Source organism: Pavona decussata, unplaced genomic scaffold, assembly GCF_977016875.1.
Source record: "Pavona decussata unplaced genomic scaffold, jaPavDecu1.1 SCAFFOLD_192, whole genome shotgun sequence".
NCBI classification, from domain to species: Eukaryota; Metazoa; Cnidaria; class Anthozoa; order Scleractinia; family Agariciidae; genus Pavona; species Pavona decussata.
The window spans coordinates 1,119,136-1,145,979 of NW_028145601.1; the positions used below are offsets into that span (position 1 = coordinate 1,119,136).

At 39.3% G+C, this 26,844-nt stretch overlaps 1 protein-coding gene across 2 annotated transcripts in view; it reads right to left on the bottom strand.

Annotated features, from left to right (window-relative positions):
- Positions 1-24,473, bottom strand: part of LOC146462064 (uncharacterized) — a 41,249-nt gene extending 16,776 nt beyond the window's left edge. For both annotated transcript variants that reach the window (XM_085086087.1, XM_085086086.1), the window contains exons 1-20: positions 23,585-24,473; positions 21,365-21,541; positions 20,120-20,184; positions 14,474-14,580; positions 13,698-13,813; positions 12,331-12,437; positions 11,905-12,024; positions 11,484-11,619; positions 11,032-11,160; positions 9,964-10,014; positions 9,406-9,480; positions 8,652-8,728; positions 7,901-7,979; positions 7,288-7,442; positions 6,219-6,482; positions 4,928-5,044; positions 4,336-4,408; positions 2,856-3,074; positions 1,982-2,187; positions 493-735 (exon numbers count right to left, since the gene is read on the bottom strand). In XM_085086087.1, the coding sequence (XP_084942213.1) occupies positions 493-735; positions 1,982-2,187; positions 2,856-3,074; positions 4,336-4,408; positions 4,928-5,044; positions 6,219-6,482; positions 7,288-7,442; positions 7,901-7,979; positions 8,652-8,728; positions 9,406-9,480; positions 9,964-10,014; positions 11,032-11,160; positions 11,484-11,619; positions 11,905-12,024; positions 12,331-12,437; positions 13,698-13,813; positions 14,474-14,580; positions 20,120-20,184; positions 21,365-21,541; positions 23,585-23,938 (2,870 nt within the window). In that variant the 5' untranslated portion in view covers positions 23,939-24,473. The remainder of the gene's footprint in view (positions 1-492; positions 736-1,981; positions 2,188-2,855; positions 3,075-4,335; positions 4,409-4,927; positions 5,045-6,218; positions 6,483-7,287; positions 7,443-7,900; positions 7,980-8,651; positions 8,729-9,405; positions 9,481-9,963; positions 10,015-11,031; positions 11,161-11,483; positions 11,620-11,904; positions 12,025-12,330; positions 12,438-13,697; positions 13,814-14,473; positions 14,581-20,119; positions 20,185-21,364; positions 21,542-23,584) is intronic.
- Between the last annotated feature and the right edge of the window lie 2,371 nt (positions 24,474-26,844).

Consider the following 26,844-nt stretch of genomic DNA (forward strand, 5'->3'; position numbering starts at 1 on the left):
AGTAAGTTCTAAACACCATCACCATCGTCATCATCATCATCAATATTCTGTATTTAAACACTACGCTAAATCATTAAAGACAAATAGTCTTCCTATGAACGCAAAAACTACATGAAACAGATCAATAAAACCACTAACTATACGTCCGTCCTCTTGCTGAGTTATTATGTTTATAATTTTAGCCGGTCTACAACAAGCCTACATTTCTCCAAAGTATCACGAAGGGATTCGGGTCTCCCAAGTGCTTCCATAACTCGATATATGCATGCACGCTAAGCATGAACTAATTCTTTTTTAACAGTGACAACAAAGTAGTGCGCAAAAACGTTGTAAAAACTAAGCGACAGAAACCCGAGTTTGTCTAATTTGCAGTCGTCATCTTATGGACGCACGGCCGTGCGTATGTTGGGAAATGTACCATTATGACTCCAATAAGAATTAGATAGGGAAGCACGCGCGCTATGGTATAATCCAAATTGGCCATCTACTCACCCATCTATGGCCTTGTACATCAAACCTCCACTGCTGTCCATCAGATCCGGCTGTGCCACGCCGTCCTGTAACCCATCCTTTCTCTTCTTTTGAGACTGTGGTAAAGAGAATCCCTCTTGCATTCCTTCCTTCCTGCCGCGTTCAAACCTTGTTGAGTTCGACAGCTCTAACACGCCCTCCCTGCGCTTCTTGGCGTCTTTTGGAAGGGAAGACTGGCTTCCGGAGTTATGATCACTTTTATTCCTGAAAATTAAGCGATAACTGTTTATCCTCTTCACGCTTAGCAATTTTACCCATCTCAACTCCACTCTGTGTTGCTTATGTTTGACATCGGTATCAAACTTCTCCTTGTAACATCAATACATATTCACCCCCTGAGGTCATGAGAATTAAGTATATGATCACCCAAGGTCAGTGAATTTTCGTGATATTTTAATAACTTCTCCCCACTACTTTTATAAGAAAAGTAGGAGACCAGATAGGAAAATTTGTTCTTTGATATTAGGGGTTAAAGGGTTAAGTAAATCCGTCCTAGAACAACAATGTCCAGCTTTAAATAAATACAAAGTAAGAATTCGTTGAGCAGAAGGTTGACTAGATTAGCACAATAAGCGAACCAAACTTCAACCTAACGAGAAAGAAAAATCGCGTGAACATGTCGGTTGTGGATGCACTTGCGTACCAACCCTGTTACAGGTCAACCTGGTCCCCTCGGTCTTTGCGATATTTAAAACAGTCGGAAAAGACCCTGGAACACGCTCAAAAAATACTCTACGAATGGTAAAGTATTTTGTGACGACACACTTGATTTTTTTTTTTTTTTTACAGGATCAAATATGGCTGTTTCTACATTTTTTTTACCGGAAAAAATTAGCGAAGGCAAAAATCAAATGTCACGTGACAACACGAGGTAAAGAGGTAAAGAAAAAATCTTTGCTTTCGGTGGGATTCTGTTTGATCACCGATGGTTTATCGACTGAACTACAAGGCCAGGCGGGACCAGGTCTTGGATAATTAAGCTGGTCACTCGCGACGATGACGATGCGAAGGGTACTTGAAATGTTGTGCCGCGCAACAGAGAGTTTACCCTGCACTGTAAATTTAACTGCTGGAAGGAATCCAATTAAAATCTAACTAAGCATTGCCCTAGTAAGGAAATGTGGTTAACACGACACTTCTCTACGTTCAGACTTGGGAAAAGAATTATAGGGCTTCAGTCTAGCCTAGCAATCTAACCTAGTCAAGCCGTTTGTTGGGGTTTGGTGGCTCGCGGCAAAGCCTCGAAAATGCAGAAGCGGCAAAGCCACAAGAAGACGAAAACGCGCGGGGAAGCCGCAAGAAAAATGGGGAGGGAGTTTCTTCTTCCCTTGTGCCCAGTCTTCTAGCGGCTTTGCTGAGCTGCAGGCCACCAAACCCAACTAAACCGCCAGTTACGCGGGCTAGCTGCAGTCTACCCATGAAAGCACGTCTACTGACATTGGGTTCTTACCCAGGAGACAACTCTACACTGTCACCACTGCCTATACTCATGCTTCCGCTGGGGTTTCTCATGTGCTTCCTGCAACTCCCTTCAGTATCTGTCTTGTCTCCACTCTCGCTTTGGTGCCGACGGCTTTCCTTGGGTCTCGTTCCCCAGAAAAACAGGTCATTCTCGTTGGTTCCGACGACAGTGAACCCATCACCACAGTAAATCATCTACAGAAAAAAGTGAAACACCTTAATCCCCAAAGTCTGTCTTTCGCCTCTACATGGTGAGGGAGAAGGGAATGGAACGTGACGCCATTTTATAACACAAGACAAGTTGTGAACCGTAATTGTTAAATAACGCAACTAGGCTTGCGACCGTTTTTCAAAACGTCCTTACAATTTTTGGACCTGACAAGTATTGATGGTTTGCATGTGACGTCATGGCGGCCATGCTGGTGTACAGGAACAATAAGATTTTTCTCCTCTGGGAGTCAGGAGCCCATAATGGGCTCCTGTGGGAGTCAGGAGCCCATGGGCTCCTGTGGGAGTTAAATTCCATTTTTGTGCAAACTATGTGAACAAATTTTCTTTTGCTTCATACATCAACATGGCGGCAATGCAAGCCACCTATTCTTCAAATCAGTTTTCTCTCCATTGGTGGTACTTCTTATTGCAATCTAGTCCGATGCGTTTTTAATCTTGTAAAGTTTTCAACAATTTAGCGCTCAAAATTCTTAAAAATCGAATTTCTGTGAACACCGTGCTCGTAAAATACTCAATGCACGCAATGTAAATTGCTCAAAAAAGTCTAATAAAGATAGCATTCTGTTTACAACGGCACATCAGTTACACTAAAATCAACCAACAACAACAGCGATAGCAAGAATTTCTCTTACTGTAGTGGTCTTGTCTTCTAATGCCTTGACAATAGCAGGCACATCACGTGGTTTGCAGTTGCCGCAAGCCAGCTGCCCCAATTGGTTATCACCAAATGTATACACCAGGCCAGGTTCCACAAGTGCGGCACTGTGAGCTGGACCCAGGGACACGTCCAATACACGGTGCTTGGACAGCACTTTCACAGCTGTTGGTACATTCTTACCATCCACCTGGACCTAGGGAAGGAAACCAGCACACCCAGTTTAGATTGGTAAATAGTCTTTAGCCTGCGGAACAGGCGTTTCGGTTGTTTTACGGTTTTTCTAGCGAGCGGAGGCAAGCGCGAAACGAGCACGTCATGCGCGACGGGAGGCCGAGGGCGTTGTCGTTTTTGCGCCCCTCCCGTCGCGTTCCGCGCTCGCCTTGCGCTTGCCTCCGCTCACCTGAAAAACGCAAAAAATAACGCCTCTTCAGCAGGCTCAAAAACAATAGTCTTTTGTTTTCTTGAAATTCACAGAAGACGAAAATCATCAAAAGTATTGATTCACGTGAGTGATATTCGTACGAAGCATTCACTCATGTGAGTTTCTCTTCAGCCTCACTTTCCATTTCCTGGCTCGTTTCAGACTTTTCTCTAGAAGACCACACGCACGTAATGCCGACCAACGCGGAAGTGTGGACTGTCTTGCAGTCTCCCCCCGGTTAGATGATCATTCTGTGACGTTTAGTTTAACTCAAAATCTTTAAATCACTTTCCACCATTTTTGGCAAACTATTGCATGCGTATGCTCGATCACAAATTTTCACTGGGTAAAACCCTAATACCGAAAAGAATTGCCCTCTTGGGCCGGGTTGTTTGAAAGCCGATTAACGCTAATATACGATTAAAAGTTAATCGAGGTTTTCATCTCGCTTGTTAAAAATGATTTTAAGGCCTAATTTCAAACTAAAGGTAAAGAAAAGTCGAAGTCAAAACTGAGGGCCAAAAATCTTTTGCAAGAATCTTTACCGATTAGTAATTAAAGTTGAATCAAAGTTCACATTAATCCGGGATTAGCTTAATCGGGCTTTGAACAACTGGGCCCTTGATGTCTATAAATTTGTTTTTTACAATACTGTAGGCAAATGTTGCTTAAAAATCAAGACAATTTTATTCTTTATTCTTATGAACTGGATGTTTCATCAAGCATTGACATCGGCAGGAGATACCGACCAGTGTTAGGCTCAAAGAGTACATTTTCTTGACTATACAAAGGCTAGCGACAGACTTGTGCAAGCAAATATTTCCCAGGTATATGTCCAAAGGACACAGATAGCCAGGAAACTAATTCAAACCCAAAGTTAGCCTGCGTAACAACTGTTTCAGTGGGGTGTTGTGCGGTTTGTGCTGCCTGAATGCGCGGAAATTGGGACGATCAAAACGCGAAAGAGGCACAAAACCAGCCTCTGAAATTCGCTTGTTACGCAGGCTAACCCAAAGTCAGTTCATCAGTGTACCTTGTTCAAGAGGTTCTTCATTTGCATCAGAAATCCCTGACGGTTGTTCAGTCCAAGCTTGTTGTTCGCATTGCTGCTCAAGGAAAAAGAAATCAAAAAAGGTATAAACCGTTACAGGGCCCAGGTTCTGTTTAATTTAATTTAGAGGGACACAAGTTGGTATCAGTAACACAGAAAAGTTAAAGCCACCCTCAGTTAATAAAGTCATTCTGTTGTCTGATAGTAGTATTTATTTACATTACATTGCTAAAAGATTGAATGAAAAAAATAAAGACAACAAAAAATTATATGAAGTGATCATTTGAGAAACAGCAGGAATTTTTCTCATGAGAAAGTAACGGGTACAAATAGAGTTGAATCGTAAATTCCGTCTCTTGTCACTCTGTTGTGTCATATCCTAACCTGGACCCTGTTATAAGTCCCTAGCTTCAAATTCAGGCTTCCCCGTCACCAAACATACTTCGTATGTGTAGTGTGTCATTATATTTATTTATGCACGACGAAAGAAAGAAAATTAATATTCATTCTATTCCATTAAAAATAGAGGGCAAATGTACACACAAACGCAAAGATGAAACTAAGAACTCCAAACCTGCCACAAGCAAGTAGCGCCCCAGTATCCGTGAGGAACATGGTGCCATCGTACCCACATCTGACTTGTTTGATAGACACAGTGTCATCAATAGCAGTCACCTCAGTAGGGAGACACCTGGTGATTGAAACTCACACGGATCAGTCTCTTTTTACGTAATGTTTAAAACATGAACAGCAGTGTTTTATCGGATTTAAAACCACGAGGTGCAGCCGAGTGGTTTTAGACCTGATAAAGCACATGCTGCGAGTTTTTTGAACGGCTTCAAAAACATTCCTGGAAAATTGGTGTCAAGAGAGTTCATAACAATGATGCCTTTGTGAACGTTGGAAATTAGCATAGGAGAAAAACATTAAACACTGCATACTAATAAGGAGGAGGTTTTATCGGGTTTTAAAACCACTGCACGTGATGTTTTATCGACTATTTGATAGGTCAATGGGCTTATGAATTATTGAGTTTTGGAATATAGATACTAAGGGTGGGCCAATAACCAATACCAAATACTCAATATCATCAATACTGGGATTTCCTAGAAAAATATAGATGCTTGTGAGAAATATCTGCTGTTTTGATCCATTTCGATACTGTTCACGAGAACACTCACTTGAACATTTGAAGGCTGTTTTTGTGCCAAAAACCAACATTTTTCTGTTTGTGTATGTGCTGTTGCATTATGCTTGAAGAAGTATCACAGCCAGCGGTCTTGGCGGCTCCTTTGTGGACCCGATGTGGTAAATATTTGGCATGCGGATCAGTGAGAGCCTTTTTGGAGCGTAGGTGATAACATCACAGAAAAGACTTGGTTGATGATGTCACAATATTGGTACCAATGACGATATAAAAATATTTCCAAATATTGGTAAATATTGTACATGTACTCATATTTTGCCTCTATTGGAAAAGTTATTGTTTTGAGGTCTGTTAATCATGTCAAAATGAGTCAAAAAGTAAAGCAAGAAACCTTAAGTCACTATCCATGTTATCCAGAGCATCAAAACTTCCATTGTTTAACCCTTTGACCCCTAATATCAAACAACAAACTCTCCTTTCTTGTTCCAATACTATTCTTAGAAAAGTACTGGGGAGAAGTTCTTCATAAAAAAGATCAAGAAAATTCACCTTGGGTGATCATATCTTTAATTCTCATGACTTCAGGGGTTGAATAAGAATTGATATTACAAGGCGAAATTTAATGCTGATCACTGTCAGGGCTTAAAGGGTTAAGGTACCTAATGAGACAGACCAAACCATAAGAACCCCTTAATAAAGCTGACTGTGTTTCACTTACTGGTTATCTTCATCCCCTAATCCTAATCTGCCGTCATCTCCACAGCCCCATGTGAAGACCACACTATCACTAGTCACGACACCTACATGGGCAGGGCCACAACTAACAGACGTGACGTCAAAACTTAGCAGAGCTTCAATCAATTTTGGCTTGGATGAATTGGACCAGTCTCCATGCCCCAGGCAACCTTGCTCTCCCACGCCACAAGTCATCACAATGCCGTTATCTGTGACGAACACAGTGAAGTTGCCACCGCAGCACACTCTGTGATGAAGAAACAAAAGTTAAGACTGGATTTAACTAGGACCAAACATTTTCAGTTCCTGCATGTGAAGGAGAATGGCATCAACAACACAAAATTTTTGAAACCTCAGTATGCCCCCTTCAGAATGCCCCCCCCCCCATTATTGATTATGCCCCTCATCTCCTCAATCCCCACCCCTCTCCCCAAGATAATGAACATACTTGAACTGATGTATCAATTTAAGTTCTTCCAAAAATAGAATAGATTGTTGGTTTTGTTGAAATAGTTCATTCCTCTGCGTATTCAAACAAAACACAGCTTAAAATATTGCACTGTAAACTGTTTTGCATGTCCCTGGAACTCAAAAATAAAGTGAGAACCCAAGGCAAAATGTTTTTCTTGCCCGCTGAGCTTGCGAAAGAGGCAAGAAATGAAGTTCTCACACACTGAATGGGGGGCTGGATATGAGTCAGGATATCAGATGTTACATTCAGTCATGTGATTCAGATTTTGTTTTCTTGCCATTAGAAGTAACAGCTTTCCCACCCTCCCAGCCCCATGCCAGTCTGTCAGTGAGTCTGTTATCTTTGTCGAGTTGTTGAGTTGTCAATAAATGCTGTTGCATTCTTGTGTGGCAGACAAATGGCATTTAGTTTGTGAGAAATGATTTTTCGTTCACAATCAACACTTTATGGATTGATCTTGTATAGCAAATAACAAATTCCCTTGCCCCTCCTGACCCCCTCCAACCAACCACCCTGAAGCAGCATCTAGACAAGCATTAAAAGCTCCCACATAACTGCCCCTTCATACTTATAAACTTACTTCAAAATAGTTTTAGCCTTGAGTGCTTCAACTTGTGTTGGTTTGTCTCGCCTGCTGCCGTCACCATGACCAAGCTGGCCAAAACAGTTGCTACCCCATGTGAATACCGCATGTTCCCATGTTACCATGGCAACATGTGAGCTACCAACAGCAACCTTAAAAATACAGGGGAATATGTGATCACAGCAAACATCAACAAACAAACAAACAGTTTAAACATTAACTTGAACTTCTTTATACAAACCAAAAATTATGTTTCTCAGGTTTGCTCTATTTACTTGCAGCATAGACACTGAGTTGCTGGTTCCCAGGTTTTTTATTTATTTATTTATTTATTTATTTATTTTTTTTTACACATCACCGTTGTTATTTTTTGTGTCAAAATTGTCCACACGTATAATATGCCACAATTACAATCTCATTCTCTGGGTCTTCCTGAGTTATAGCATCCATGTAGTTCCATAAATTCAGGAATTTGTGTAGAAGTTGTATGAAAACAGGCACATGGCCTACATAAAAATGTTACATTACTGTGACAAAGGTCTATGACAAACTAGACCTCAGTGAATCCATGACAGTCATTGCTGAGTAGATGCTTTTTGCCCTGACCCACCTCTCTAAGCTGCCCCTTGGCCGGGATCTCGATCGGCCACATGTTTGTGAAAATCAGGTCCAGGTAATAAAGAAGTGTCCTAAAAAACAGATGGAAAAATCACTATTATAAGTAATAATTACTCATGTCAGTTGGACTTTAGACTGAGATTCATGAATGCAAAGAAACCAGAAGGAAAAAGTTAGTATGTCAGACAATATAATTTAATGTCATTTCATTGTCTGTATTTCACCCGCATTATTTGCAGACTGTTACTGTCAAACTAAGAAAACTGTGAACACTGAGAATAATTCTTATTATTTGTGGAATGTTTATTGTTCTGTGACCAATCAGAGGCAAAGTCAAACAACAAGAAAAAAATCCAAACCACAAAAATAATTACCATTACACCTTGCATTTTTTTCTCTTGAATCTGATTGGTTTTCCTTCAAAAACAATATTCAAAAATATTTCTAACGTTCATGGTTTTCTTAATTCCTCAGTAAATAAATGTGGTTTAATTTTGTCAAGTGGATTTCTCTGCAACCAGTATTTTACCACATCTACATTTCCCAGGAAAGGGCACACCTTCTGTGTAAGGTTGTATAGGTGCCCAGGCAGCAGCAGATTTTAAAAACAGGCCTAATGATGATCTAGCTCACAGATGTACCTCTTGAAAGACTCAAGAGCTACAGCTGAGGCCAGATTGGTGGGCAAATTGTTCCACTTTTCAAGTCGACAATTCTAGGGTACATGTATTGAGAATGGTTACCGTCTCTTGGTTTTAGTGCTTTGATCAACAGAGCTTCCAAGTTCATCTTCACTGGTGTCTTCAAACCTTTTCATTAGCTGTAAATTATTCCAGAAGTGAGTACACACTTAAGACATGAAGTCTGCTACTGGCAATACTCAAAGCTTGGTGTTTCTAGGAGACGAGTGCTTATCTAACATTTTGTGGGATATTTAAGCAACTACTATAAGGGTAAAGTGAAACTTTCTTTGAATCACTGCTGATAATTTCTCTACAAGGAATTAATTTAAGGTCTAAATTTACAGAATACGCCCATTTGGTTGTTTAGATTTCTGCAGTTAGCAGTGGAGTTCCTGAATGGCAATGGCTCGCACAAGCAGAGTGACACACCCACAAAATCAGTAAATATATACAGTTATGCAAGTTCCTTTCAATAGTCATGATGACCCCTCCCAAGTTGATTGGTTTCTGCTACCTATTGTTCCCTAGATAAAAAAAAAAAAAAAAAAGTTACTTCATATTATCTCTTGAACCAGGTGTATATAAATAGGTACTTGTGAATCCCAGGTAAATGAAAACTTGACAAACTCAGCTGGGGCAACCCTGCAGTGGACTAGCATTCCATTCCAGAAGGGAGCCTGTAAATAATTATACTCCCAGGTGCTTTATGCAAAATAAACAGTGTGTTGAGCAGTGAGCTTGAATGTCATAACTCTACCCTTCTTAAGCAGAGAATAACAAAATTAACAAGCTTGCAATAAGATATCTGTTGTACCTTAGGAATTCTCTCATTCAACAATTCCCCAACATCTGGTCTCAAATCAGGGTCTTTTTGCAGTATATCTGCCACCTAAAGGAAAAAAAATTCCACATCCTTTTAATCTTTAAACTGTTTCATAAAAAGAAGATGGCTGTTTCAGTGAAAGAGACCATGTTCAGTTAAGACACTGAAATTTAGATACACCAAGCTAGCTGAATTTCCTAATACAATTTATGGTAAATAGCCAAAGTTTGCTATCTGAACCAACACAAGAAAAATTAATGTTTGAGAAAACATTTTTAAAAAATAAGGCTTCTTGTCTCTCCTCCTTGAAAATAAGACTGTTCAGAGAGTGTAACAGTTACTGTAAGTACAGGTCTTTAGATTACTGCAATGTTTTGTCTTACATTAGTTAGGTAACAATCAAACCTGTTTTTATAAGATGACCTTTCTTGGTTCAACTTTTAAAGGATGAAAACTCCTTAAATCACACTCCCCTTCCCCACAATATTATTTATTGCTCAGTGAGAAGTTGGAATCTAATGAACACACAAACTTGTTGTTCAAACTTACCAACAATCTAAATTCAGGACTGTAGTTTCCCCTTATTGGAGCAAACTGGCCCTGTAAAAAACAATAAAATGATATAGTTATGAACTGATTTCTGAGTTTCTGCCCTTTTCTCTCACAGGAGATGGAGGAAGTTGGATGACTCCTCAGGTTGTCATCTTCTTAGCAAGAACAGCAAGCAATCCGTCCACATTTAAATGGAAAAAATATACAGAAAGTAATCAAACTGGATATGCATACTGTTAAGTTACGTTACTGTCAACAACCTTAAAATCATATATATTTTTTATTTCGATCATATTATGCTGTAGTTGAGAATTTGTAAAGACTTATAAATATAAACATAATTTATATGTATGTCTTTCTCAGTATTGTATTTAGTTTGTAACATGTATTGCAAATTCATAGTGTAATGTGCTTGATATTGTACTGTAAATTCTATTCATATATATATTAATAAAATACAAAAAAAAAATCTCCTTAGCAGGGCAGTTAATTAAGGGTACATTCTACTGGACCAGGTGTAGTTATAGCTTGAATAAAAAAAAAATTCCTACAGAACTTTATATCACCTTTAACTTATAAAAAATAAGAAACATTTTGATGGTGTAACAAATGATTCATAACTCTTGCCAACAAATTATTCATTTTAGTATTCTCATGGTTCTTAATTCCCAATTCAGGAGCTTGCTGTAAACAGGATACAAAATAAAGCTTATATAACACTAGATAAAATGTCCAAGACACAAGAATAACAAAGTTCCTATAGAGTTTTAACAAAAACATTCCGTATTTTTATTATCATTTTAATTAAACTATTCACTTTTTGTTCTGACTAGAACACCTGGCAGGCAACTTTGTTCCAAAACATTGACAACTTTTGCCCTCAGCTTTTACACCCTTTTAAAGTACAATAGATCATGCAAATACTGTCAAATGAATTTCATTGTTCTCTCAAGGGTAGTAAATAAATACAACTCACAACAAAAATAAAAGAATTGTTTGTTGCCCCTTGCATGTAAGTCACAAGATGATGTCTGTAAAAACTTCAGTAAAACTAATTCTGCATACCTTCATAATCTTGTTAACCAGTGCTGGTAGGTTGGATCCTTCAAACGTTTTCTGCCTGCTAGCCATTTCATACAGTATGCATCCCAGTGCCCACACGTCACTCTTGTGATTGTACTCCTTACCCTCGCACTGAAAAGAAGAACCAAAGTGAGCATGCCAACATTGGTCTTCTGCCCTCTATTAGTGACAAATCATTGCCTGTAAGCAGCAAAATTGCCAGCTGCCAGGTCAAGAACTGTTCAATATCAACAAGACTTCAAGAGACTTCGTCTTTGGTGATCTTTTCTTTTGTTCTCATGGCCCGTATGTTTGATCAAGCAGTGAGTTTGGTTGTAGCAAATGGAACAGAAATATTTCTTCACCGATTCACTGGTGGTCGTTCTGTTAAAACATATTTTTTTCGACATGCTGTCATTTTGTATTGGAGATCTACATGATACATGTAAGCTTACCATTTCTGGAGAAATATAATAAGGTGTTCCCAGCACAGTGTTTGCCTTGGAGCCTTCCAGCTGTTTGCTGATACCAAAGTCACCAAGTTTGACCACACCTTCCTTGGTGAGAAAAATATTGGCTGTCTTTAAATCCCTAAAAGAAATAAAATAAATCATAAACTAACAAGAATTTCTGCACATCTATTTACTGCTTTTCCATACTTAGGAAGGCAATCATATTCCAGACTGAGTCCTGTATAACAAATTGATTCTGTTTAGTGGTGCATACATTTGTTGCTGTTTAATTTTCATTTTTCTTTGTGCAATATTCATTACCATAATCTGAGACAAAGGGATGAAAAATCAAACTTGTTTGAAAATTTTTAATCCAAAAAAATTTGGAACCACAACATATACAATGTATTATGCTAAGACCCACCTGTGTAAGATGTTGTTAACATGAATATACTTCAAAGCAGACAGCATCTGTTGAAAGATGATCAAGATGTCTCTTTCTTCCATGTCCTTCTCAAGCCTTGCCAGGTACTGAGCCAGTGTTCTATCAATCAATCAATCAATCAATCAACTTCATTTAAAGAGGGTAACATGGGACAGTACTTCAACTGAATAACTAGTGGCCCTCAAATTAAAATTGTGTAACAAAAATTAAGCGACCAAAAATACTATATTTACAATTATAAAATATCCTCACAATGAGTGTCTACGAATGATGATCATAAACAATTTGAGTACAGTCAGGTAATTAATAAAAACAAATTCTGCTCTCTGCACCATAAGCTTTCCAGTTTTTGTTACGTGGAGGACAAAGCCTTTCCAAAGAACATGGGTTACTTGTCACACTCACCCTCCATCAGCATACTCCATTTCTATCATCAGTGTTCCATCAACTTCAAAACTGTCATAGTAGCTGATGATGTTGGGATGTAGACTTAGCTTTGACAGCACCTTTGCCTGAGAGAATTAGTATTTAAAAAGGATGAGATGCCAGGGGCAAATCATGAAACTGCAACTCTGTATAACCAGGTTCACAAAATAAGCACACAAATTATGTAAAGGAGTGAAGACACAGAGGAGCAGTAGTTAGTGCACTCCACTTTCAACCAGCTGTTTGGCCCAAAGATTGGAGGGTTAATATTTCAAGCCGACTGAGAGTCTCTGCTGTTGTGTTGCTTCTTTGGACAAGAAACTTTACTTCACATTGCCTATCTCTACCCTACAAATGGGTATGTGATAAACTGCTAGGGCAATAACCATGTGATGGACTTAGCATCTCATCCAAGGAGAGTAGCAATAATACTAATACTTTAAGTTGCTTAATGCAACAGAAACCTGATTAAGCTCTGACTGAATGGGTCTTAGGCTAGAGTACAACTTATGGTTTGCTGATTGGTGTACATCTTATTTTTAATAACTATGGAATGCCAAGATGGACTGTGCAAAAAGGAACCTGTTTAGTAAGCCTGTTTCCATTATACCTGGTTTACAATAATCTAACTTGACTTTAGAATCCATAGAAATCAAGGTTGTAAATATTGGTACAATTGAAGAAAGCTCCCAGGCCGCAAATCTGTCGGACAGTTGTCGATAAATTTTCAGCGGACAGTTTAATAACAGATTACCAAAAGTCCACTCACGTCTGACATATTACTGACAAGGTAAAATGATGGAATTAAATAGACAGACTGAGTGATAACAACTATCACTCAGTCTCTACTACCTAGTTTCTGGTTTATTCAATCCATCCAACTGTATTATTTTATAAATGCTTTATTTCCATAAAATGCATTTTCTTCCATCTTCCTTAGTCTGTCGGCCATTGACGGCTGACTGTAGTAAGCCGTTTGTTGGCTGACTGGTGGCTATTAGTTGGCTGTTCGTCAGCTGTCTGTTGGCCAACTGTCGGCTGCTTGTTGGCCGACCATCTACCAACAGTCAGCCAACAGGTTTAAGGAGGGAGGTCTTCTTCAATTTTTCCAAAATATTATTGCACTTAACTTTAGTGTATGCAAATTTGCCAACTTAATGTACATGTATGTACGACTGTTGCTATTAGAAATTTGTTCAGTCAGCCCTCATTGTTCTCTGTTATCATGTTTATGCTCAATAAATTTGCCAAAAAATATGTTAAATCAAAATAACACCGACCGAACAAGATGCATCCATCAGTAACAACATTCACAAAATAACACAACATTTCCAGCTAACAATAACCTCATTCATGGCCATCTGCCGTTCAGCTGCTGTCAAGTCATGAAGGGAAATCTCCTTGAGGATAACAAGCGAGTCGTCATCCTTCTTCCTGTACAGAACAGCAGCACCATATGCACCTGATGAAAGAAGTTTTAAAATCTTATCATTTTGTTAAAAAAAAAATGGAGTTCAAGGGTGAGTTGCTCGAAGCATGGTTAGCGCTAACCATTGGTTAAGAGGTATTAAAACCTATAGGTTGTCATGGCAATTAACCCGGGTTAGCGCTAACCATGCTTCAAGCAACTGGGCCCAGACAAACACAGTAAAGAAGGGGCTGACGCGAGCCTTCATCATGAAGAAGCTGCTAGAAAAAATGCAGAAGCTAACACAAAAAGAGAAAACATAATCATGGCAATAAGGAGCATCAGCCTAGGAGACAACTCCATCAAAAATTGTTTTGTTACACCTGTGACACATGTTTATTGACACCAGGAAAGCCACACAAATATTAATTGAAGGATTATTTCAAATGGAAACAAAATTTGCTTTGTGCACAGTTCCCCCCCCCCCCCTCCATGTTTATAATGTTCAGTTCCAGAAAAATCCATACCCACCCCACGGAAGGTCATTGGAAATTCTTAGGGGGTGGGGGTGTTAAAAGCCAAAATTTTAGAAGCAAAGTATGAAGCTCAACTGGAATTTCCTGGGGGGAGAGGGGTGCAAAACAAAAATTCTTCCATAGGGGGAGTATGGATATTTTCTGGAACTCAACAATTAAGATTCACGTAAAATCATACCTTTTCCCACTGTTCTGATCTTTTCAAAGTTGTTTATGCTCTGCTGTTGTACTCCCGACCAACCTCTCATCTTCTCTTGTTTGAAGTAAAGGTCTCCAGGATGTAAACTGTACAACATACACAGGCTGATTACAACTATCATCCTAGGTAGTAGTATCTGCACCTTTTAAGAACTATGTGACACTTGGTGCTTACGAAAATGGTGAGCTGTAAATGATGAGCTGTAAAGAACCACTGACCCATTGAGGAAAAAGCATTATCATGGAGAGAGAATGACATAGGAGGCATAGGAGTGTGATCTGGTCTTTACATTCACTCCACATGTCATGGGTTGAGAGGGTAAGAGTGAGATCAATAATTGTTATTATAATTATTAATGGCCTAGAAGTGGCAGCCAGGGGGACCATCTACATGTATGTGCTGACATCTAATCTTATTGTAGACACAACACAAACTGAAAAGTGCCAAGGCATGTACAGTATGGTTGTCATTTAATTCAGGACTGCCACACTAAATACTACATTGTTCACTGCTCACTGGACTCTCAAGAGCATTGATAAGTTTGTAAACGTAACAGGACGCGGCGGTTGAGCGAGTAGGAATGAGAAGGATTCAAGGACTCTCCAGGCAATTTGTTAACAGATCATCAGCAATACAGCAAGCAAATAAACTAATTAAAAGTAAAATAAATGGGAATGTCTAACAGATTATACCTTGCTACCACCAGTTGCAAAAATAGTGAGACACTCCAACCAAAAATCGCCCTTTACCACTTCAAATTGCTGCCGCTCATAAATCTGTGAGACATGACAGTACCCCCCTCCCTCCCCTCCATACAAAGTTGTTCCTCCAAATTTTGAGCGTCATCTTGCATTGCTAACAACATTGATAAGGGGGGGAGGGGGAATGGAAAGCACGTGATCACGGCAACTTCATTTAAGACCAAATATGTTACAGTGTCTCAAGTCTTTTTGCAACTAGTTGTCTGAGTTAGGGGTGAACATCCAGGCCCTTTTCTCGGATGTGGAGGAACGTACAAATGATGTTGACCTAAATTTGGCAAATGCAACATCTATTTAGTACATCACTGGACATTTTAGGGTTCTAATTGGGGTGGAAGTACGCTAAATAGGCCGTTCGAATTCGTGGCATTGTCAATTCGCTCTTTGTGACGTTACGGAGTTTCTTGTTTTCTTCCGTTGTGTAAAAGAAAATGGTTTATCGCGGACATATAGATGCACAGACGAAAGCGTATGTGAGATGTCTTCGTTTGCAAAGCGATTTAACTGTGCGTGAAAAAGTACATCTCTGTGGTATATCTCGGGCGTCCGTTTATCGCTGTTTAAACACAAACACTTGCGACAAGAACAGACAGTCACGCGGGACACGCGGGAGGCCTCGTGCAATAACTGGACGAGAGGAAAGGGTTATTGAACGAAATATCAACAAGCTGCGCAAGCAAGAAGGGAATTTTTCATGCCACCGAATAAGAGCTGAATCAGGGTTACATCACGTATCTTCGTGGACAGTAAATCGTACGTTAAAGCGGATGGGATATCGCTTCATGGAGGCTCGAAAAAAAGGTATCTTAACGGACAAAGATTACAGTGAACGTCGTCAATTTGCTCGTACGGTTAAAAGGACCTACCCGGATTAGATTTAGTTCTAAACAGTAGAGGCGGCCGTACTAAATACTAAAGAAAAAATTGTCTAGGGGAGAATGAGGCCACAAAGTATTAAACACAAGTCTTTGCTTTATTTTGTGACTGAGGGAAAACAATGTCACACTATTTGGTTATGTCACGTCGAGAATGCGTGACTTTTGCAAGATCACAATAAAACCAAAACACTTGCACTAATGTCATTTGTAGTCAATCCTAAATAGTTATAAATGGCCAACGATAAAATACAGTCAGGGGTGAAAGCATTCCATGTGTTATGTATCATTTTATGACGGTCTACCATCACAACACGGTCTACCATCACTACAGTAAGAAATATGATATGTTATCTATTTTTAAGTCATTCGCTATGGTAGACCGTGTAGACCGTCACTGCAAAATTCGAGCCTACTTAGCAAACAGTTCACTTTAGGAAATTTAAGTCCGAAAGACTTTTCAATCACCGCAACACAAACGTGGCAAAGCATTTAGAGCACTTTGGGATCTCCTTTTGAACATCCTGCTGTATCTGTACATTGAAATGAAAGATCTTAATTTACGAACGTGTAAGTTTCACCTGTCGTAATTGCAATGCAAACACGTCCTGAAAAATGTCACTAGCTTAAAGCAATTTGCTGAAATAAGCGTGTATCACAATGTATATTCACAAAGGTCTAATTTTCAAGACTCATTTCTAAGCAACTGGTTTTCCCCTTAAAACGGCACGCGATCACAATAGAACGTGTGTTTATGTCCCTAACAAGAACGTCAACAAACGCTTATCTCCGAAATCTAATGACGGTTTTGGCGCAACCTATGCACGTAAATAAACTTGTTTGACGTTAATGCTCAGTAAATAACTTTGAATCACGTCCTTACAGACCGCACAAGCGAAAATGGCCTTATATCACTTCTTTATTTCCAAACTTAGGCATATTTTCTGACTTGCTAACTGAAAACAATGAAAATTGCGGCTATGACGTCATTCCAAAAATAACCCAAAATTACCTTTCTTCCTCTGCCATTTGTAATCCATGAAACATCCACCAATAAAACCCAATTTTGCCAAAACCCCTCACAAATAGCCAAACGTAGACCACTTCCCAAAGCGATCCATAAACTAACAGAATGCTCATACAGCGTCAAAGCGCTCAGACAACCAGTTGCAAAAATAGTGAGACACTCCAACCAAAAATCGCCCTTTACCACTTCAAATTGCTGCCGCTCATAAATCTGTGAGACATGACAGTACCCCCCTCCCTCCCCTCCATACAAAGTTGTTCCTCCAAATTTTGAGCGTCATCTTGCATTGCTAACAACATTGATAAGGGGGGGAGGGGGAATGGAAAGCACGTGATCACGGCAACTTCATTTAAGACCAAATATGTTACAGTGTCTCAAGTCTTTTTGCAACTAGTTGTCTGAGTTAGGGGTGAACATCCAGGCCCTTTTCTCGGATGTGGAGGAACGTACAAATGATGTTGACCTAAATTTGGCAAATGCAACATCTATTTAGTACATCACTGGACATTTTAGGGTTCTAATTGGGGTGGAAGTACGCTAAATAGGCCGTTCGAATTCGTGGCATTGTCAATTCGCTCTTTGTGACGTTACGGAGTTTCTTGTTTTCTTCCGTTGTGTAAAAGAAAATGGTTTATCGCGGACATATAGATGCACAGACGAAAGCGTATGTGAGATGTCTTCGTTTGCAAAGCGATTTAACTGTGCGTGAAAAAGTACATCTCTGTGGTATATCTCGGGCGTCCGTTTATCGCTGTTTAAACACAAACACTTGCGACAAGAACAGACAGTCACGCGGGACACGCGGGAGGCCTCGTGCAATAACTGGACGAGAGGAAAGGGTTATTGAACGAAATATCAACAAGCTGCGCAAGCAAGAAGGGAATTTTTCATGCCACCGAATAAGAGCTGAATCAGGGTTACATCACGTATCTTCGTGGACAGTAAATCGTACGTTAAAGCGGATGGGATATCGCTTCATGGAGGCTCGAAAAAAAGGTATCTTAACGGACAAAGATTACAGTGAACGTCGTCAATTTGCTCGTACGGTTAAAAGGACCTACCCGGATTAGATTTAGTTCTAAACAGTAGAGGCGGCCGTACTAAATACTAAAGAAAAAATTGTCTAGGGGAGAATGAGGCCACAAAGTATTAAACACAAGTCTTTGCTTTATTTTGTGACTGAGGGAAAACAATGTCACACTATTTGGTTATGTCACGTCGAGAATGCGTGACTTTTGCAAGATCACAATAAAACCAAAACACTTGCACTAATGTCATTTGTAGTCAATCCTAAATAGTTATAAATGGCCAACGATAAAATACAGTCAGGGGTGAAAGCATTCCATGTGTTATGTATCATTTTATGACGGTCTACCATCACAACACGGTCTACCATCACTACAGTAAGAAATATGATATGTTATCTATTTTTAAGTCATTCGCTATGGTAGACCGTGTAGACCGTCACTGCAAAATTCGAGCCTACTTAGCAAACAGTTCACTTTAGGAAATTTAAGTCCGAAAGACTTTTCAATCACCGCAACACAAACGTGGCAAAGCATTTAGAGCACTTTGGGATCTCCTTTTGAACATCCTGCTGTATCTGTACATTGAAATGAAAGATCTTAATTTACGAACGTGTAAGTTTCACCTGTCGTAATTGCAATGCAAACACGTCCTGAAAAATGTCACTAGCTTAAAGCAATTTGCTGAAATAAGCGTGTATCACAATGTATATTCACAAAGGTCTAATTTTCAAGACTCATTTCTAAGCAACTGGTTTTCCCCTTAAAACGGCACGCGATCACAATAGAACGTGTGTTTATGTCCCTAACAAGAACGTCAACAAACGCTTATCTCCGAAATCTAATGACGGTTTTGGCGCAACCTATGCACGTAAATAAACTTGTTTGACGTTAATGCTCAGTAAATAACTTTGAATCACGTCCTTACAGACCGCACAAGCGAAAATGGCCTTATATCACTTCTTTATTTCCAAACTTAGGCATATTTTCTGACTTGCTAACTGAAAACAATGAAAATTGCGGCTATGACGTCATTCCAAAAATAACCCAAAATTACCTTTCTTCCTCTGCCATTTGTAATCCATGAAACATCCACCAATAAAACCCAATTTTGCCAAAACCCCTCACAAATAGCCAAACGTAGACCACTTCCCAAAGCGATCCATAAACTAACAGAATGCTCATACAGCGTCAAAGCGCTCAGACAACCAGTTGCAAAAATAGTGAGACACTCCAACCAAAAATCGCCCTTTACCACTTCAAATTGCTGCCGCTCATAAATCTGTGAGACATGACAGTACCCCCCTCCCTCCCCTCCATACAAAGTTGTTCCTCCAAATTTTGAGCGTCATCTTGCATTGCTAACAACATTGATAAGGGGGGGAGGGGGAATGGAAAGCACGTGATCACGGCAACTTCATTTAAGACCAAATATGTTACAGTGTCTCAAGTCTTTTTGCAACTAGTTGTAGAAGCAAGTTCTTTCGAAGTTGTTTACTGCTCTTCAAACTCTTCAGTAGGATTCCCAAAAAAAAAACTCAACTGTCAAAATACAGCTAAAGCCTACCTCTATTTATACGAAATTAAGTGATTTAGCAAGGAACAATAAAAATGTGCTGCCAAACCAAAAGAAACCACAAATTTCTTCCGTAGTAAAACACAGCGGCAAGGATATCCTGTGCTTAATTATGTTATCTAGGGCGATACGTTTACTCCTACTTAATTAAAATGATTTGCCGAAAAGTAAACCCAAAAACCTAGTTCCCACTAACACATTTTAGCAATAGTGTGGTTTGCGCACACCCAACATTCCAAAGCGATGCATAAGCTTTACATTTACTGAACTTAAACCGGAAAATTCCTGAATGCGAAAATAAAATAATAGAATTTCAGAGTGGTGTCTAGTGACCCTGTCACATTAAGTTCTTCAATCTCACCTTGTCTCTTCACCTTTGCTCCTTATATCCGTACCCATGACGTCTTTTGTCATGCCGATTTCCACCTGGAATACATAATACATAAACTTTGAGATCCTCTCAAAATATTAACAAACCTGTACCTGGTTAAGTTATGCTTATTCGCATAAATCAGCTTGTACCATTTGCCATCAGCAAGATTTATGAAATAAATATGATGGAATGTTTTAACCCCGGTGAATAAATGAGAATGATGTATTATTCAGTGAATGACACAGGTATACTCTGAAAAAGGAAATCGAGTGCTCCTATCAGGAGTCGAACCTAAGACCTTCCAATTACTAGTTCGAATAGTCTACCACTGAGCTAAAGGAGAATCGTGGGAGCTAAGACCACGGCCTAGTAATAGGAAGGTCTTAGGAGTAACTCCTGATAGGAGCACTCGGATTTCCTTTTTCTAAGTATGCCTGTGTCATTCACTGGATACTACATCATTCCCAGCAAGATTAATCTTGAAGTGTTATCAATTATTGGCCATAGTGAGAATGAACCACTGCATTATGTTGTATGGACAATGGATGCCTTGGATCACCAGCCACTAAACAGTGTATACGTATACTGCATCCATGCCTGAAAATCCCTGTAACCCAGCCATGAGCAAGGATTTATTCTACAGTGTGACAATCAGCGAGATTATCAAATATACTACTGAACCTGTGCATGAATGCCCTGAATGATTTTAAACATGTGATGGTAGAGTACTTTACTACTAACTATAAAACCGCCTTAAGTAATTACAACTGTGAAAAACCCCGCACTTTTCAGTCTGTCTGTCTTAAACATAATAAGTGTAGTCTTGCTCAGCCTGTCTCATGTCGCTTTTAATTTTGTGGTTGTATATTTTAACTATTCTTATATTTTTTAACTTTCTGGGCCTGCAGTAACTGGCTCACACTGTTGCGGAATCCCTGCCACTATTTCTTTATTATTTTGTTTGATTTACTGAATGTATTAACATTATGTTGGCGAAGCTAATAAAATAAAAATAAAAGTAAAATGTATTAGGCAGCACATAAGGTTTGCACAAGCACATCACATCTGAAACACTAATCGCACAGATAGTAAACAGCTGTACAGCATTTGGCCATGTATGAATCAATAATAATAATAATATTTGTTTCATTTGAATAAGTTACAGCAAAACCTTCTGAATAATAATATGACAATGAAGCGACTGTAACACTTGCTACTAACAGCAAAACCTACATGAGTCAAATCTTCCAAAATCTGTACAATTTCCGACGCATCATTACTCTGTGTGAGAGGGCAGGCGAGGAAATCCAGTCTAGCTCCCGGTGAATCAACATCGAGGCAAACTTTGACAAGCTCAGTAAAGAAATCCTGTAGATCGTCTAGATCTCTAACAGCATGGAGCAAAATCACCTTGAAGAAGATAATAATTTATTATTTATTATTAATTTTTTTTATTTATTCATTTCTCACATCATGTTAACTTTTATTGTCATCTGCAATGATGCTGATGTCAGTACATGTATCATGTCAAATTCAATTCAAATTCAAATGAGGCATGGGAAAAATTCTGCCTGAATGGGCCATATAGGTAATTCAGTGCAATGCACAAACAGGACACATATGATACATTAGCAATAATTGTGTTCGACGTAGAAAGAATGCATTCCTAATTGCGTGTAAAGTTGAGATTGTATGGGACAATCAATGAATGAATCAATCTATCTTGGGACGTGTATCTGGCATCCCCCGCAGATTTTGCAGGGGCAGATGACATCATTACCAACTTAAAAAAGGAGAGAGAGCCTGAGATCAAGACCATCGAACGCACCCCCTAATCTTTGATTATTACAAGTAATGTTTAATATCTACCCTTGGCAGTATTTATAGCATAAGTGCTTCTGAGGCTGAACATTTAACTTCACAAAGACATAATTTAATTGAACAGAGCATTGTGGGGTATATGGTTTTCCTCCCCTTATAACATGGTTAAAAACCTCAAATGGCAGGAGTCAGACCAGCTGGATATTTACAAACATAACCAAGGAGCTAAACTTAGGGCTACTAAAAAAAAAACTTGGCGCTACTGACAAACAACTCCAGCTAGCAACCAGAGCGGGACTTCAACCCCAGATCGGAAGTCTGGCGCCCTAACCGCTCAGCACTCCCTCCAATAAAATTAGAAAATTATAAATATTTTGATTTCCAGTCAAATGAATTTAGTTTCTGCCAAGTTTCACTGGACTGAAATATACCTGTCAGAAAAGTTGCACTTGTGTCAAGGTCTCCCAAGCCTCACTGCAATAGCCATAGTAGGGAACTTTAAGCAGTAATTACAGCAACCCCAATGAAAACATTACTTGAAAAAACTATATTATATAAATTTGCATTGCTTGAAATACTTCACCATTATCCTTACTCAATCAGCTTGTACAATGTGGGTGAAATATCCACTCACAGGGACTAAACTGATCGGAATAATGTTCAAGTTAATGAAAACTTCACCACTGATTGCCCACATTATCCACAAAACCTTGACTTCGGTCAGGTGTCACCGCTATTTTGCAGAGGATGGGTAAGATATGTGCCAAAATGTTTAGCACAAATGCAGAGAGATTGTTTTTGCTCATTTGCCTGGCATTCTCTATGCCAGCACCATTGTTGTTGCTTAAGTTCCCAATTAACTAATTGAAGCAGGTGCAGAAAAGTTAGGGGACCACTTGTAATGAATATTTGTGTTGCAAAAACCACCTGCAATACACTAAGGCGATCAAAATTAAATCCTCATCTCAACTCATTCGTAGCTGTTCCCAAATCAACGGCCTGGACTTTAACATGTTTCTGGCTACCTATACTGTGAATATCCAAACCTCGAGATGATCTCTTGTCTGCCTACACTTAGCGAAATTAGATGATGACATGTTTTGGGTAATAGCCTTGCATAAATTACATACAAAATTATATATTTTTGGAGACATCTCAAAAACATTAACTTGCCTTTAATATAGACTTTAAATTTCAGTGTTAAGAATTTATCACGAAAAAATGAACTTGGAATGCATTTGGGTCAAATAACGTGACATAAACAAGCTAATCACTGTATTTCGAAATAAAATATTGTTGTTTCCACAATATCTCAAAAGTCAACAAAACAAAGCGATAATCCGATAACTAAAGTTGTCATATGAAACATCAAGATGCCGTACTCACATCAGCTGGAATATTGTCAAAATGTCTACGAGATTCTCTTTAATCGAAGCGTATAAACGTCTCCGGTGTCCGATATACAAGAACTTTCATTCCAGAACTTACAGCTGCTGTATATGTTGAAACAGGATATTGCAACCCCCTGAAAATGTATATTAACGTAATGCTTGCTGTAATGAATAACATTAATTTTTAGGTTTAAAAAATATAAATAAGTTAAATAAAATTAACCCAAGCAAAACCCATTACCTGATCATCGTTCGAACAAAGTACCGTGTTACTTCCCTGCCCGTGTACCAAGAACGCTATGCTCGCGGCTTTTCGTCCAGATAGCGCTTGTTGTGCTTGGAGAAGAAGAGACTCTAGTGTAGTGTTATCATATTTGTAAGGCACGAACAAAACTGATGACCGAGCAGCTGAGTTCAGAACAGCAGACTGCCGAACCTTGGAGCTCAGAAACACTAATCGCCACGATGGAGGCGAGACAGAACTGTTTGAGCGACTATGGTTGGGAGTTGTAGTCTCTCTCGATTCGGAGGATGAAGTATCGGCTTCTTTTTGATTTTCAGTGTCATTTTGTGCCTCCTTTAAACTTGAAGCCATCCTTTGCCTCACATCATTGAAGACTTTAGGCCATAAACCTGAGGACTCCCGACGCTTTGATGAACTTTCTTACTCCGGATCAAGATCATGATCGTTGCTTTATGTGTTCTATGAGCCGACGTCGATGTTGCACAGTTTATCAATCTTTAAACAGTATTACCACCTTCAAATATATCCTTGTTGAGAAGATATAATAATGCTACTGTCAGGTCATCATCTTGAACATAACGTTGTAGAGAAAAAAATATGTTTTCAGTGCTCAGTGGGCCACTTAGTTCTGCCGGCCGACAACTGGACAAGATGGCCGGAATCCGATGGCCGGAAAGAGAAGAGCCAAAGAGACTTCCACGCGGTCAATATAAGAACTGATCGAGACTTCAGTTCACCATTCTCGAGATCCCGTTTACGGGTAAGAACCACTCAAAGATTTTACCAGGGCGAATAACAAATAGCCTGGTGATATTTCCTATTCTGCTGCTTTCAATGACCACCATCAAAACAATCAACTTTCGCTCCAAGACTACAAGCTCTTTGTAGTCGGGAAAGTTCGTCAATTGTCGGGAGCTGTCGTGAGACATTCGGAGATGACTTTAAAAAAAACCCGAATTTTGGTGCTTCGCACCCCTTATTATTTCACTCTCCTTACTAGCACTTTGTGTCTGCGGAGGAAAGAGAGAGGGAGGGAGAGGACTCATACTGATTTAAAACTGCGCACTTTGCACACTTTTATAGCGAGACATTCCAGGAGATATTCCCAAGGAATTTCCCGCCATTTTTGGACCCTTCCCGCGCGCCTGGACACTTACGCTGCCTGAGCATACACGAATCTCAAACTTTAAGCGTTGCCTCCCTTTTCCCGTCGATTGCAACTGAAGAAACTGAAACTATTGGTTGTTTTAATTTACTGACGAGTTAAGTTCAAAATACCACCGGTACAGGCTCGACAGCAGGTCGGTCAGCCATCAATAACGCGGGCTCCCTGATATGATTGAATCGATTTCAAAAGTGAAGCAAATTTCTAGCAGTCGAACTCTTCGAGGTTAACGCCTATATCGTCCCTCGTTTTCTGGGTTTCTAAGACTTCTTTTGTGATCGACTTCAACGAAAACAACAAAGAAATGCAGGGGACGGATCCATGAAAGCTCCTCGAAGGATCTTATACCAGCGTAAATCGAGCCACTTGTTTTGAGTGCCAAAGGAATCCGCAGCGATCTGCAGCTAGAGAACCTTCGCCAGGTTTAACGTGAATGTGCCTTGCATATTGCAGGGCTGCCCTCTGTTACTGGGACACTTGAAATCATGTTCTGAAGACCTGTTGTATCGTTAAAGTTTAATGCCAGTGAATTGATCACTTACTTTCGTCTTTAATTTGTTGGCGTGACGTTTGGTTGATGTTTTACTCAAGGGAGCAAAAATAGATTAACACAACCTGATTAACAATTTATTCTGCATCATGGGCTTTGCACGCGATCGTCTTTTTGTTAACTTACTTCTCGTTGCAGTCGGTAAGTTACGAGTTAACTGCTCATTTTTATAGTCCTAAAATTAAGATATTTTCTAAAATATCTATTATTTTCTGGGTCCTCTGATATATGCTTACGCACTATGGTCGTCATGATCAGTATCAGTGGGAGAGTATAAAACTCGTACGATATTAGCAAAAAAATAATAAATACAAACGTATGGCTGTACGCTCCAATATTGAACTTTTTTCTTTGTTCCTGTTTTTGAAAATTAACCACAAGGTTAGGATGATTTTACTAATCAATGACGTAATTGACTGTTGACTGCAATATACTCGATATCAATAAGGATAGGTGAGAGGTTCGAGGGGGAAAAGAGATTGAAATCGGCTTCGAAGTTTTTGACACATTTATTGCCGAGAAAGTACGTCGTTGTTGGGTTCTTGTTGTTTTCAATACCCTCTTGTATCTTGAGAACCTTAGCTTAATCCAATTTATGTTTATTCCGACAAAACTCAAAAGCAGCTGAATAATGAAACCACTGATAAGAAATAATTCCCTGCCAGTCAGCTGGCAGATTAATTGAAATTTATCTGTTGGTTGAGTTTGCGTGATGTTCAAAGGCCCAACATTGATGGGGAATAGGTGGGGGCCGGGATTTGACAGCAACTGTCTTCCTGTAATGGGGACTTTTGACAATTTGCTGGCCTTCAAACAAATTTCAGGGGCAATGGCCTTATCACGGTTTTCGACACCATTTTGATGAGTAGGCAAACAGGCTTGAAATAACAGCGTTTGTATGGAAATCCGATGTCAAATAATTTTCATAAGACATTGCTTCTGAAAAATTCATAAATTGGAAACTTTTGGCACTAGAAAAAGGATTTTAAGAAAAATCTTGAATTGGAGGGATGTAGCTGTTCTAGAAAGCTTCCAGTCATGTTTTGAACTTTCTATACATTTGTCTGTATAGTGAACCAGCTGTGAACTGTTACTAAAAATAGTTCGCGTGAGAAAAATTCTGGGAAATGTATGGAAAGTTCAAAACACGACTGGACGCTTTCTGGCACAGCTACATTCTTCCCTTTTTTTTCTTGAAATCCTTTTCCTAGTACCAAAAGTTTCAAATTCATGAATTTTTCAGAAGCGGTGTTTTATGAAAATTATTTGACATCTGATTTCCATACAAACACTGTTATTTCAAGCCTGTTTGCCAGTACTCGTCAAAATGGCGTCGAAAACCATGATAAGGCCTATTACACTGTACATGTAATGACTCTTAACCATCAAGAGATGTGACCTGCAGTGGGGCATCTGAACAAGTCCCGTTGCCTAGTTTGCATAGTTCCACACCCACTGCAGGTTAACAACGTTGATAGGTGCATAACAAGAAAGGTTCAAACATGGGATAAATGCAAGAAGCCTGGCACCTTGGGTATTACA